Raw genomic sequence first — 15,679 nt, 5'->3', positions numbered from 1 at the left:
GCGTCACTCTCTGGTGCCAGGTGAATCAGTCTGCTGTCTGATGGGACGGGGTTTCCTCCCTGTAGACAGTCTAGCTCATCGGGGAACGAGTCTCTCTGGGCTCGTTGTAGTAGAAGAAGTTCTGCTTCTTCGTAGTCAGCTGCTGACATGTCAGTGGTGGACTGAATCTCTGGGTGGTGCCGCAGGAATGTTCTTTGCTGCGCACTCTCTAGGGTAATGCAGTCATCTATGTTGGGGTCTGTGGAGGCGACAGTGCTCAGTCCACAGAACATAGGTTTCTTGTTCTCAGCCTCCTCGTTACTTGCTTCCCGCGGGATGGGCGTAGGCCAATCTCCTTCCGGGAGCTTGAGGAATTCTGGTCCGTCACTGTAGATGTTGCGACGGGTTAGGTCATCCAGAGACATTCCCCGGGTGATGACGTCAGCTGGGTTGTGTTTGGTGTCCACATACCGCCAGCTCGCTTCTTCTGTTAACTCTTGAATCTCGGTGACTCTGACTCCCACGAAGACTCTGTATCTGCATGAATCAGACTTGATCCATGTGAGTACTGTCGTGGAATCTGACCACAAGATTGTTCTGTGCACCGGAATGGTGAGTTCACGTTGGATTAACGTGGCTAGATGCGCTCCTGCGAGGGCTGCGCAGAGCTCTAGACGTGGGATAGATTGTTGCTTACGTGGGGCTATTCTTGAGCGGGCCAGGATGAAAGCAGTGTGTATCTTTCCTCCCTTCTCTTGGGCACGCATGTAGGCCACCGATCCGTAGGCTACTTCGGAGGCGTCGCTGAAGACATGTAGATCAATCTCGCATGTCTCTGGCCTCACTGTGGATGGGAAGTAGCTGCGGCGTATATTGACGCCTGGGAGTGAGCGGAGTTCCGTCTCCCACTCTCTCCATGTTGAGGCAAGGTGTGCGGGTATTGGGTCGTCCCAGCCCTGGTCCTTGTCCCATAGTGCTCGTACAATCATCTTTGCCCTGGTGATGTAAGGTAGAATACATCCCAACGGGTCATATTGTCTGGCGAGTGTTCTGTACACACTCCGTCTGGTGGTCGGTATCGCCGTCGACCTTCCCTGCTCTGGAGCCAAGGGTTTGTGTCTATAGTGGAGCGAGTCTGTTTTGAAGCGCCAGACTAGTCCTAGTGTCATTTCTTGGGCTTCTCCTGGGATTGTCGCCATCCAGGTCTCGCTGCTGGCGGCCTTGTCCGCGGAGGAGAGGCTGCGCAATACGTGCGGGTCACTGCTGGCCCACTGCCTGAGATCAAAGCCGCCTTTGATCAGGGAGGCGCGTAACTTGATTAGGAGAGCCTCGGCTTCTTCTTGAGTCGAAACGCTTTGTAAACAGTTGTCCACGTAGAAACTGTTCTTCACACTGTGTTGGACCTCTTCATCTGCTGCTGGGTCCTCTGTGACGTGTTTCTGTAGTGCAAATGTAGCACAGCACGGGCTGCATGTGGTTCCGAAGGGGAGTACTTCCCACTGGTAGATGGCTGGGTTCTCATCTCCAATCCTCTCTCTCCATAGGAACCGCAGCAGAGGCTTGTCCTCCTCTACTAGTCTCACCTGCAAGAACATCCCTTTGATATCCCCGCTGATAGCCACCTTGTCCTGGCGGAAGCGCAGTAGCACGCCTAGTAGGGAGGGGCCGAGTGTGGGGCCGGGCAAGAGCTCTTTATTCAGATTTTGGGATCCGATCTGGTAGCTGCAGTTAAACACAATGCGATCCTTGCCGTTGTGATGGACCTTGTGATGCGGCACGTACCATGATTCGGTCGTCTGATCGGCCTCTTTAATGTCAATCTTTGTTACGTGTCCCGCTGTGATTAGCTTCTCAATCTCAGCGCGGTACACACTCTCTTGAGCGGGGTCTTTGGCTAGGCGCCGCTCCGTGTTCAATAGATAGCGCTCCGTGGCGTCTTTCTTTGCGTGAAAGGTGGGCATTCCCTCTCGCCTCAGGAGTGGAGTTGCGTATCTCATCACTCCGCCGACTGTGACTCTCTTTGTCCCCTGCTCGAGTAGGTTGATGGCGTAAATGTCTTCTTTAGAACTAATATCTTTCTTTTCGTTCTTAAAGGGCATTGTCTCCAGTGTCCATAGCCTCTCGACATGCTGCAGGAGAGTGGTGTCTTCTTCTGTCGTTCTGGAGTGGAAGCAGCTAGTGGCTGCTGTTCGGTTGAGAGATTTAGCGAGGGGGCCTTGTAGGGTCCACCCTAGGCGGGTCTCGACTGCTGCAGGACAGCCTCGGGGGCCTGTATGGACCCGGTCAATCGGGACTATGAGTTCTGCATGGTCGGAGCCTATCAGCAGGGTCGGGGTAGCGCCGTCTATGAGCGGGATAGGTAATTGGCGCAGGTGCACATATTTATCCATCAACTTGGTGACAGGGTAGGTGTACTGCGATAGTCCTATTTCTTGGCTGGTGAAAGCATTTGTAATCTTGTACCGTCGCTCTGGCTGCCCGTTTGCTGCGATGGTGAAGGAGACATTCTCGCCCTTTATCGTCTTTAAATCTCTTCTTATTGTCCGAATCGTCATTTCGTTCTTGCTCCCCCGCAGTCCCAACTGGGCCGCAGCGGACGCGAGCAGAAGGGTCTTCTCTGACCCGTCATCAAGGACGGCGTAAGTGTCCATGACTTTATCTTGGTAGCTCAATGTCACACGGACTACCTTTAAGAGCACTTGGGCGCCGCTGCTGCTGGCGGGGTCAATGTACATGACACTTGCCTTGGTGCCGCTCCGTGGTGCAGGTGGAGGCTGTCTTCTGTTACTATCGTGTAGTATATCTAGATGGGCTCCATCGCACCGGCTGCACCTTTTCTTTAGGCGGCATTCGGCTGCCATGTGGGGCCGCGCACATCGATAACAGCGCCGGTTGGACTTTATCCATTGACTCACTTCTTCTGCATTCATCTTTGTGAATAGGTCACATTGTGACAGCCAGTGTTCTTTCTCACAGTAGGGACACGCTATCTTCCACTTCTCTTTTCTCGAGGGGGTGCTGTGACTCTTACTGCTCGGTACTGACTCTGATTGGTGCATGACAGTCACCGATCTTCTTCCATCATTTATTCTCCTGGGTCCCTCTCTGGAGCTTGGCGTGCTCCGCCCGAATGTATCTAGTCGTAAGCTGCTGACTTCTCTCGCCAGGAAGTCGGCTAGATCAAGGAGGGATGGCTCGGGGCCGTTGGGATCTCGGTAATCTCTCTGCCGCCTAAAGCGCTCCTGTCTTGCGGGTGGCAGCTTCTCCAAAATCCTCTCGACGTTAGAGTTGGCGTATAGCTCATGCATGCCCTTCTCCCGTTGCGCTCCCAGCATCCCTACCAGGGACTGCACTTTGATTGACAGGTCGTCTAGTGAGCGATTGTCTGTGGCTGGGGGTAGGCGATCAATATGCCTTATCTCTTGGATTACGTAATCCCATATACGTCCATATCTCTGGTCCAGCGCCGCTAGGGCTGCTGTGTATGGTGTCGAAGAGGTGGCATAGGCTAGCGTTATATTGTGCGCTCGCGGTACTTTCAGGTGCTTCAGTAATATTGCATACTTGTGGCGTTCATCAGCGACATCCACCATCATTGTCTCTAAGCACATCCGGAGCTCCGTGTACTGTGCTCGACTCTCATAGGCGAAGTCTGGGAATGACGGCGTGGCAATGTATGACGCCGTGGATGGCTGATACATCGGCGAGCGTTGGGGGAGAGACCTCCTGGGCGAGTCCCCTCTTGCGCCTCGCTGTGGGCTGGTACTGACAGGGTACCATGGCCCGCTGGTCCAGGTGCTATTCCTCGGGGCTGGTCATGCGTCGTGTTCACCCGTGAATAGAGTCGGGGGTCTGTAGCGCAGCGCCGCGGGGGTATAGCCTGGACTGTATGGGACCTCCTGGTCCGGTGGAGTACTGTGCTGTCGTCGGGCTTGGTTCTCCTCCTCTCCCTCTTCTTCCTCTATCAGATCTTCCAGATCCTGTAATCGTTTATTTAGCTTCTCCGCAGTGTATGCCGCTCCTTCCTTGTAGCTGGGTCTCGCTTGGACCGGTCTGTGAAGGGGGTCTGCGGGGGGTATAGGCTCGGTCTGTTGGTCAAGTTCAGGGTCGCTTGCTCGTTGAGGAGACGCTGCCCTTGACTGTTGTCTCGACGAGTTCCTTGAACCCCTGGCGGAGGGGGAGGGTGTTGCCTTGCAGATCAGCTGCTCCATTAGCTGCGCTTGTAACTTGTCGCGCTCGACTTCGCGCTTGGTGAGATCTGCTTCTCTTTGGGCACCGGCAGCGGCGCGCTGGGCGTCGGCCCGGTCTCTTGCCATATTCTCTTCTGTCTGGAGGCGTCTGATCTCCAGGCGTGTGCGCTCTTCTTCGCTCCGTTGTCGCGCTTGGAGTTGTTCGCGCTCGCTAAGCATCTGCGCTTGGAGTCGATCGCGTTCGGTAGAGGCTGTCAGGCTGACGAGGAACGCCTGTTGTAGCATCCTCTCCGCTTCGCTGGGGGAAGGCGGTTGTGGAGGTGAGCCGCTCCTGCGTGAGCCGCTCCTGGGGGTACTCGTTGGGGAGTCCTGGAGCTCTATTTCCTCGGCGCTCTCCTCCTCTTCTTCCGTGCAGAGTTCTCTCTCTGTAGGGTCGTCTTCCTCCCGGGGCTGGTCGGGGACTACTTCTTGGGTAGTGGCGGGGGGTAGAGGCATGTCAGCTCCTTCCTGGTCCCCACCGTGAGCTTGGTCAGTTACATTAGGACCTACTAGGGCCTCTGTGGTCGGGGAAACCTGGTCGTTAAGGTCAGACATAATTTTACTTTCTACTTTTACCGCGTTTACCGTTTGTCGAAGGCTAGGTAGTTGACTGACAGTGTAAGCCTCTAAGTACTGAGGTGTCTGTCGTCTGCGCCGCGGGCGTTCTAGGTTAGGAGGATCGTTTCGTGGAGTGTTCATCATAGGCCATTTCAATATTAATAACACTATATTAATATTACACTAGTTACCCTCCGGCTCGAAGGACCAATTGTAACTGAGGGGTACAATTCCCTGACTGTATTGTTAGATATGATATTTAATACCACTACCTCTTGTACTTTAACTTCTGGCCATCCAGTACATGATATAAGTATGATGAACACTTTCCCACCTGATGAAACGAATCCACACAAATGTACCAAATCGAAGGTTTAATATAGCAAAAGGTATATACAACGTTCACTTAATTACATTTATGATTTGAAATATGAAATATGCACTTTTATGGCAAATGAGTATTCGTAGGTAAATCAACATTGAATGTCCAATCTCTGGTTACGCAGGGAGTAAGTATACAACCTGGATATTTAGGAAACTATAGCGATGGTACTTAAATGATTATAGCTGGATACACTAAGGGGGGGGGGGGTGTCCCGCTGGTTGTAAGACAGTAGGAGGGGGGGGTTAGAGAAGCCGCTGGCGGTATCCCATCTGGCCGACGATTTCTTGGGAGAATTCAAAGTCTTGAACACGGTGCCCACAGAACCTCGGTCCACAGACGAATACAGCTGGACCCTCTGTGGACGGTAGCTGCCGGTCCACAACGCAGAGACGTGAGGCGACCTCACTGGTGTAGAGCGCCGTCTCACCTGGAGTCCTCTCCGGGGGGTAGTTCCAACACTCCGCAGTGTTGGCCTTTATCCATGGAATAATCAAAGCACCCAAAGCATAATCCAAGCCGTGGAAGGCTCGCCGTCGTCCGGGTAGAGTAATCCAATATACAGGTCCAGTCGCCCTGGCCCGGAGCTCCTCGGATGCAAGCACCACTAGGGGTCTGCTCAGCCTGGTTAAGCGTCCAGATAACGTCAGGAACGATGGGGGTACTGATAACTTTATAACTCTAACCGAACGATGCACCATACATAAATAGACTATTATTAGCTTAATAGAATACGTCCAACTCGACGGTATAGTGCCAAACTATGACTATTCAACTATTAATCTACACGATATCTCAATGCCTATTCTGGGGCCAAGTAGGCCTTACTACACCACACGTGCGTCGTGGGGAGGCTTCGCGTCTGTCACTCTGTTGGAGGGTAAAGAACTGGACTAAAAAAAAGTTCTACTTTACTTGCGCCATATATATATGCGCTGTGAACAAATAGTACCATTCGTATTTCGCCAGACGTATTCCTACGCGGAACCGGGGCTTGCCACGACATGTTGGGCGGCACGATTGAACTTGAACCTAGGGGTATGGCAACCTGGCGCCAGGTTCTCGTCCAATGGTAGAATGAAACTATTATGGGCTGTTTAGTAGACTAAAGGGATATTCAGTGCATATTGTACAAGGAATATACAGGGGATATCAAACGATATACAAATACAATTAAATATATATATATAAATAAATATATATATTCGGTTTAATCTGATCCTTCACAACAAAAGACGTTTGTCTTGTTTACATCAGGGTCCCAGATTTTGGATTCATATCGATAGTTTAATAGCTAGCCTTGGCTCGTTTAACAATATGCAAAATATGTGTACAGCCCTGTACTCATACTGAAGTTATTCTTGGTATATAATAGGTCTGATTGTGTAACGAATCGATTCCACGTCGCGCTGTGTGTGAGAGAGAGAAGGAGAGAGGGAGAGATCTGCCTGTGTTTGGAGACGGGGCGAGTTTTGTTTCTAACTTTTCTATTTATATATTGTGTTTCAAGTTGTGAATTAGAGTCTAGACTATACTTTATTTGACTGGTTGTGTGTTGTTGTAGTAACAGCTGAGCGACTCGTTCATAAGAGCCGATTCATTGCCGTGAGCGTGAGTCGAATCGCTCACGTCTTGCCATGAGTCTGTTGCGTGGTACTGTACTGTACATGTTTGCAAAATGTTTGGTATAGCGCCCCTAGTGGCGAAGCACCCACCGGCCACCACCGCAGAGGAAACATGGTTGGTTTGGTTAAAACCAATGCTAGGCACCATGGTAGGGTGCATAATATTTAATGTTAAGCATATATTGTAATGCATAATATAACTGATGGAGCATACAGACCCTCATCTGCACCTTGATTACACTGCCTACTTGCTCATATGCATATACTCAGAGTTAATTATATTGTTATATTGTTTTATATTCAGTCTGTACTGACAAAGGGCAAAGGGAAACTATACTTAGTTGATCAAACAGTGTGAGCGAAGTAAGTGACTTTTGAGTATTCCATTTTGTTGTATTCTCTCAATCTAACAATCAGCTGAGTTCACCCCAGTCATAGGAGGGCGTGACTCAAGCAGCCTGTGGCATTGTCCTGCCACAGTAATTAGACCTATCAACAGTCAGAGGCAAGGCTCCTACAGGTGTGGGACATTCATATTCACTAGTGATTTAACCCTTTCACTACCACACTACAGAAGGTTAACCCTTTACTATCACACTACAGACGGCTAACCGTATGTAGTGTGATAGTAAAGGGTTAACCTTCTGTAGTGTGGTAGTGAAAGGGTTAACCTGCTGAATACTTTAGAGGCGGCAAAAGGAAAGACGCAGACTGATTGATTGAAAACTTTATTAACAGATTGCAGAATGGGTACAGTACAGTACAGCTCAATACATACAATTGTTAAGGGGATGCAGACCAGAGAAAGACTTTCGTCTTGTTTACATCAGGGTCCCCCATTTTCAATTCATCATAATTATATGACATACATGACATACAGATAGACAGTACTGCTACATATGTAACGGATGGTATCGTGAAGCGCAGTCAAGAAGGGCTGGGGTGAGTAGCGGTGCTATGGGTTAAACTCACTCTCACATCCTCAAAAGACGCATAGACCCATTAGTTAGAAGTGGATTCACCTCTTGGTATAGCGGTCTGTGTTGTTGCCTGCGGTGTGGGAGACCGGGGTTCGACTCCCACTCGGGGCATCGAAGTGCCTTGGGTGGAGTGGAGTGAGTTTGAGAGGGTGAGTGTAACGGATGGTATCGTGAAGCGCAGTCAAGAAGGGCTGGGGTGAGTAGCGGTGCTATGGGTTAAACTCACTCTCACATCCTCAAAGACAGATAGACACGTTGCGAAGTAGTGGATTCACCTCTTGGTATAGTGGTCTGTGTTGCTGCCTGCGGTGTGGGAGACCGGGGTTCGACTCCCACTCGGGGCATCGAAGTTTCAGGTGACGTTGTCACAACCGTTACACATACCGTACTTTTCGGACTATAAGCCGCGGCTTTTTCCCCCATTTTTCGACCCTGCGGCTTATATAACGGTGCGGCTTATATGTGACTCGACGTGACCAAACCCGAAAATGTTAAAATCAAAATATTGCTTTTTTGACTGCATTGAAATGTTATTTATCTGTTCCCTTATTTGCTAAACTTAATACAACTTGTAAATGAGTTAATTCTTGTTATTTGTCCGACAGTATTGTGTCCCAATGGTAATTACATATGGTAATTAAACATTAAAACACTTGCGGCTTATAGTCCAGTGCGGCTTATATATGTACACATCATTCAATTTAGCTGCTGCGGCTTATAGTCAGGTGCGGCTTATAGTGCGAAAAGTACGGTATATACATTTATGACATACCAGATTTGCAAATACAGTACTGTTAGTGATACAAAAATAGTCCAGAAAAGAGAGTATATACATTTGACGTAGAAACTGTACATTGGAGGAGGTTGGGTAGGTGGGGTGGGGGTGGGGGGGGGACTGTACATTCGAGGTGGTTGGGTGGGTGGGGTGGGGGGGGGGGGTTGGTTGGTTGATTGGGTGGGGGACACTGTACAACTGTACAAGCAAAACTGTACATTGGAATATTAACAAAACCATACTTGGTCATTTACTGTACATTGGAGGGGGTTGGGTTAGGACATTTACAGGGGCCAGTTTCAAATTGCAGTCTCCCGTAGGTGTTCTTTGAGAGTGTTTTTAAAGGCCTTCTGCGATCTCAAACGTCGGTTTACCTCCGCCCCTGTATTGGTCCGCCACGATGCAGAGGTTCCATTCATTGTGAAGGTGGATGCTTCTGACATCGCGGTGGGGGGGGGGGTGCTCTCTCAGAGATGCTTAAAGGATGGGAAAGTGCACCCGTGCGCTTTTTTTTCTCGCCGGCTGTCGTCGGCCAAGCGTAACTACGACGTGGGTAATCGGGAGTTATTGGCAATCAAATTGGCACTGGAGGAATGGAGACATTGGTTAGAGGGGGCGGCACATCCTTTCATTTTTTGGACTGATCATAAGAACTTGGCTTACATCCAAGGGGCTAAATGCCTTAACGCTCGCCAGGCCAGGTGGGCGTTATTCTTCACTCGATTTCGATTTTCCATCTCCTATAGGCCCGGTTCCAAGAACATCAAACCTGACATGTTATCGCGCCAGTTTGATCTTCCTGGTCGGGAGGAGAAGCCCCATCCCATTATTCCACCGGCCTTGTACCTCATCCCATTTCTGCTTTGCACTATATAGTACTGTACATTAGTACACTGCATAGTATTGTATATTATATGGTAACTCAGAACATTGTACATATGTCTATACCGAACACTGTGACCTCATTTTCTTCTTCTAAATTACATGCTATACTATGTTATTTGATACTATCTTGTCTAGCACAGTCTCTGGAGCGTAACAGTAAGAAGCATTTTGTATGAAAGTATTCTGTACTTCTGTATGACAACTATTAAAGAAACTTGAAACTTGATTTTGGCACCCGTGTCTTGGGGCATAGATAAGGTGGTAAGATCGGCGCTGACACGGGAACCCGATCCTGGTGGGGGCCCTCCGGGGCGGTTGTAAGGCGGCACGCTCACGTTTGCTGCAGTGGGCACATGCCTCATCCCTCACCAGCCACCCTGGGGCCACCAGGAGTTTATCCGTAGGAGGTTCTGGTGGTCGACAGTGGAGGGGGATACGCGTTCCTTTGTGGCGGCCTGTCCGGTGTTTGCGCGCAGTAAGACCTCTCGCCGTGCACCGGCAGGTCTCCTCCGGCCGCGTCCTATTCCTAAACGGCCCTGGTCGCACATATCCCTGGACTTTATTTCTGGCCTTCCCCTTTCAGACGGGTTCACCACCATTTTGGTGGTGGTGGACCGTTTCTCTAAGGCGGCCCACTTTATTCCTATTCCCAAGCTTCCCTCGGCCCGAGAGACGGCTGATCTGGTGGTACAGCATGTCTTTCGGGTCCACGGGCTTCCAGTGGATATCGTGTCGGACCGGGGTCCTCAGTTCGCCTCCAGGTTCTGGAAGGCGTTTGCCGCCGGCCTCGGCGCCTCCGTCAGCCTTTCGTCTGGGTTCCATCTGCAGTCGAACGGGCAGACGGAGCGCGTCAACCAGGACCTGGAGGGGGTCTTGAGGTGTTACGTAGGAGGTTGGCCTGGGCTGAGTACGCGCATAATACCCTCCTCTCCTCCTCTAGGATACGCCTACAACCCAGGATACTGGGTTGTAGGCGGAGGGGTAGGGGGTTTCAGTTCTTGGTGGATTGGGAGGGGTACGGGATAGAAGAGCGTTCTTGGGTGCCTCAAAGGGATATTTTAGATCCCAGCCTGATCGTTGATTTCCGGCGGCTGCATCCCGAGGTCCCTAGGTGAACGTCTGGTGCCGTTCGTCGGGGGAGGGTACTGTTACGTTCTGGTTTGCTGACTGCTGTCTGAGAACCACCCACCATTCTGACACCTGTCACTTGGCTCCTGTCACTTGTCTCCCCTGTCACTTAGTGTATGGGTCTCCTGATTGGCTGTCACGGGGGTGTGTGTGGTATGTCGGAATGTGGTCTCTATTTAACCCTTCTCTCTTTGTTTGCTCTTCGTCAAGTCTTCATAATAACGTTCGGAGATAACGTGGGCGGTTCTGGTTTCTGGACCCCATTAAGCTTCATATAATTCCCTCTATCTATCTTGCCACTCGGCGAATGTATCCTAGTATTACTCTTTGTGTTCTTTACTATTAAACTGAACCTACTTAAGAGTACACCTTCTCCGTCTCCTTGATTGCATACCACAACCGGAACCACTACCTCCATCCTGACAGCTAGGGCTTTTGCTCCCAGAGGAGAGCAAAACCCCAAACGTTACAGGCTCGCACTGGTCTATCTATCCGATCTCATCTCACGATACTCGCCCGCTCATGCTCTGCACTCACAAAATGCAGGGCTTCTATCGATTCCTAGGGTTAAAAAGAAATCCGCCGGCCACAGAGCCTTTGTCTACCACACTCCCTACCTGTGGAATAAATTACCTGCTGTCGTCAGGGGCGCCTGCTCTGTCGAAGCCTTTAAATCCTCTCTCAAGACCCATCTTTTCTCTCTCTCCTTCAACCTACCCTGATCTCACCTGGTCGGGGACTGACCTTTAGCTTAATCTGTCTAGGTTAGTTAGGATGTCTGTTATCTTTTCCAATGTTTGCTTTTCTGCAGACCCTGTCCCATAGGCGGAGTTTGAACTTGACGCCAGGGGGTGCGACTGCTTGGCGAACTATACCCGATTTTTTTTGACCTTTATTTTATTATTTTAGCGTTTTTACAATGCCCTAACCCCTAATTTTTTTTTTTATTTAGGTAGTACAGCAGCACACACACACACTCACACACACAGCACTACGGGGGATCATTTTTAACTGACTTAGGCTCTAATTATTATTATAGAGACTCTCGAGCAATAATAATTATTACAGCCTCCATTTTTCGTGGACGAAAAATATACCAGGCTATAGATATCAATTTTCCCGAAATAACGCTACCTGCCTCGACAAAATTCGTGCATTGGTTATCCAGATACATTAATTATCATCTCAGAATAAGTGGCTTTGTATCGCGCTGCTGCTGCTGCTGCTGGCCGCGCGTTGCCGTTAACCCTTTCACTGCCACACTACAGAAGGTTCGCCTTATAATGTAACATGATTACTACTATAAAATGAATGTATTGTAAAACAAAACATAATAGAATTCAGATTTGTTTCTCACAATTATTATAATTTTATTAAAATAAAAATAATCTTGATTAAAAAAAAAAGAAAAAAAAAAAAAAAGGCAATTTCACCCCCGGCCACCAGGGGGTGCAATGCACCCCCTGCACCCCCATAAACTCCGCCCATGCCCTGTCCCTGTCTCTGAGTGAATTTATCGATATAGACATTCCAGTGACCTTCTACCTCATACTGTACATGAGTACTACCAGTCCCATGGAACAGCTTCATACCGCCTTCTGTTTGACCTGCAAAGGCGTTCCGACGCGGAGGTCACTTTTCCGCCTGATGCACACTGTCTTTATGCTACAGAGATATACACGTTTCTAAAGATATTAAGCTTTCTCTGCATATTTTCACACCGCCAACAAAGTAGCCTACTTGATCCATTGTCTCTAAATGGATTTGGTAGCTGTTATGTCTGCACGTCTGTCCCTGAGACCCGAGAGTACTCAGCCCCTCCCCTACGACTCAACTGTAGTTCTTTCGACAGTAAGGGAAATTATACAGCCGGACAAGTTAACAATAATTAACACATTTACAAGTCGTATTACATTTTGCAAATAAGGAAACAGATAGAAAACATTTCAAAGCACTAGAAATTTTGAATATAAAATGTTTTGACCTAATTCTGAATCACGCAACATTTTCGGCATTTATGAAAAATTCTCTCCGCCGAGATGAGGTGGTTTTGACACCTTTTCGTCAAAGGTGTTCTCCCGCTCATGGGAGCTCCGACCTCAGAAAGCGTACCCCACATTTTGCATAAAATGCCTGACGATTGCATACCCAAAGTAATTAGCGATTTATTATACATTATACCTATAGCACATGCATGAGTCTGGTCTCTTTTGAAAGGTAACATTCTGAAGATCCTCTGAGGTTGCTAATAATTTGTTGTGGTATGTCCTGAAGCCAGATTGAAATTCCTCCATGATGTTGTTTTCTTAGGACAAGAATTAAGACTAGACTTGAAAAATCTGACTCAGATGCAAATAAAGTCTTAATTCTTGTCCTGACCTAAGCTCAGCGTTGGAGGTAATAGAAGAAATAACATTTTCAAAATATCAGCTTGAAATGCATTTAAATCCCAATGTGGTTTTATTAATCTAGCAGGCTGCCATTTAAAATGACAAGAGTTGTAATGCTGTGCCGCGATTCCAAATGTTTTTTTGTATCCACTTTTTCTCCTTATTTTTCTATTTTTCTCCCATCCCAATTTCGTATTTCCAATTCTCCCCTCCCCTGTCTTGAACGTTGCTCAACTATGCCTCCCACTGGTCGGTTGTAGGGAGGATAGAAGCCTTGCATCACGTGTCCCCTCCGGTACACGAGGAGGCAGCCTGTCTCATCTTTTCACCAGACTCTCAGTGGTGAGGTGTAACGCATGGGAGGCTCACACTACCCCCACTACTTCCTGTCTCTGCTGTGCAGGCGTCCCCCAACCGACCTGTAGGAGTCGCTGTCCACAACATCCAATCCCCACCCATCGACTTCCACCCGCTACCTCTGCCAATTGAGATAGTATGACGACTGGTATAGTATTTTTTACATTTGAAATCTTGCATCTCTTGTACTAACCAATTCTCGTAGTCATTGCTGCTGTCGTCACGGTCATGTTTACAGGAGATAACCTCCATGTTGACATAGTCTTCTTCGTCGTCCTCCACCGTGGCTTGAAGTACTGTAGGTAGGTTAGTCATCATCATTATTATTGTATTTATAATAACATGTTTAACATCAGGTTAGTATAGGTAAGTGATTTTGTATTTATATATAGTATGGTGCTGTGTTTTTGTTAGTAACCCCCTTTTCTGTTTCCCCCTTCTCAGGTACCGCCTACCCCTTCCTGTAGAGTCTGCTGAGTGCCCGCCCCTTCCTGTAGAGTCTGCTGAGTGGCGTGATTTTTTTTCCGTAGCCGCGGTTTAGAGCAGGGCGATGGACCACCAGCCCTGATTCCAAACTCTAAGCATAACCCACTTCGAAAGAGGGCCAAAGCATAACCACTTGGAAGCAGAAAATATATATGTACAAGGCTGACATTTCTATCCCAGAGCCCTTTGGAGCTAAACCAATCAGAGAGGCTCTTCGCTGTACGCGGGCTAGCCAATCAGAGAGCGTCTTCGCGAACTGCGGCTACGAAAAAAAATCACGCTGCTGAGTGCCCGATGATGACTACAGATGAGGGCAATTACTCATTAAGGGGCGGGTGGATAAAACCTGAGATCCTGCACCCACTCATGGCCTTTTGCCACTGTCGTTGGATTGTGTGGCTGAACTGCTGCTTCAGCTTTATGCCACTGTGGGACTAAACTGGGAGTTCACACTTATTTGTTTAATAGCCTTGATTTGTTTACCAGTTTATTATGTGAGTGTTGATTGTGTCCTGTGACACTTGGGTTATTTGTCATTGATTGGTTTTTAGTTATAGTGTTTAGTGTTGTCCTTTGCTGCTCTGTTTGTCCTTTGTATACTCCTGTTTTGTTCTCCCTTCCCTTATGCCTAGTTTTGTGTTCATGAGTTCCATTCCCCTTTATTTAAATACTTTGAAAACGTCTTATGCTTTCCTCCTGCCGGGACTTATGCTCCATGCACATACTGAACGAGTTGGGGTTCACAACAACCCGGTTCAGGTACAGTTATATTTTAACAGATACATCTGTAATATATCTATATAATAAGTATCTACATATGTGACACAAAGAATCTAAAAATACCTGTTCCACCCCAGGTGAAAATCTGCATAAAATGTATACCTAGGTAAATGGAATATTGCTCCACTTCTACAAGGGCTATTTGCATATTCTTGGTATCTAGGAACATCTATGGACCTCAATGAATGTATTCTCAGTGTCAGAAATATTGTGTCTATTACTAGGCTTGCTTAAATTGTGATGAAACAAAGGAAAATATGAATTATGATTTTTCTTTTCATCTTTGACAGTGAATAAAACCATGATAATAATGACCAAACTTAAAAAACTGCCACTGAGCTCATTCAGTACCCTCTTGAGATCATGTGTACAAAAGATCTAAGGAAATTAATAAAGGGAAGATGATCAAACTGAAGGTTCTGTATATACAGTACTGAATTCTCCCATCCGGACCAATGCAATTTGAAATATTATTATAGAATATAGAATATATGCTTATACATTACCTTATTATAGCCAATTCGCACATTTATATATATATATACATATAGTATCTTTCAAATGGCCGAGTTCAATTAGGATATAGTATCACCAGGCTTGCATAATAACAGATACTGATATTTACTGTAATCGACTGTACTATTTTATTTCCCCCACAGTGTAACCATTTTGAAACTAATTTCAGATCTAATTCTTCCTACATGGTAACAATAGTGTGGGGAAACTGACTGCGTTTCAATATTTGTCAAAAACGTTACCTTTTGTAGCTTATTATCGCGAATCATAACAATTATTGACATAATTCATTCAGAACACTGAACTTTGAACCCCCATAGAACTTGCCAGGAAGTGTAGATCGGAGAAATGCCAACGCTGGCAGATAGCTAGCGATCTCCTCTACAAAATGGCAGCAAAAAAGCTTCAATTCCCATGGTTCAACATTTCCATTTCCGGTTCCGGGTCAAATTGGCGATCGCAAATAGAAAACTTAAAATGATATAAGTACACTTTTAACCTATTGCTAAACTATTGCCAACCTAACGTTTTACATTCTACATGTATTTGTGACATAGTGATGTTAATACTTGAAAACGGTTGATTTTAAAATCACAAATTATTTTGCAT

At 47.5% G+C, this 15,679-nt stretch overlaps 1 protein-coding gene across 1 annotated transcript in view; it reads left to right on the top strand.

Annotated features, from left to right (window-relative positions):
• The window catches only part of LOC311240669 (scavenger receptor cysteine-rich domain-containing protein DMBT1-like), a gene marked incomplete at both ends in the record, with an annotated part of 98,350 nt that extends 84,595 nt beyond the window's left edge, over positions 1-13,755 (top strand). The window contains one exon of the mRNA XM_084329242.1: positions 13,733-13,755. Within this exon, the coding sequence (XP_084185368.1) occupies positions 13,733-13,755 (23 nt within the window). The remainder of the gene's footprint in view (positions 1-13,732) is intronic.
• Between the last annotated feature and the right edge of the window lie 1,924 nt (positions 13,756-15,679).

The sequence above is a fragment of the Notolepis coatsorum genome, assembly GCF_963971535.1.
Source record: "Notolepis coatsorum genome assembly, chromosome: 14".
Taxonomy (NCBI): Eukaryota; Metazoa; Chordata; class Actinopteri; order Aulopiformes; family Paralepididae; genus Notolepis; species Notolepis coatsorum.
This window is presented reverse-complemented; position numbering and strand designations above follow the sequence as displayed.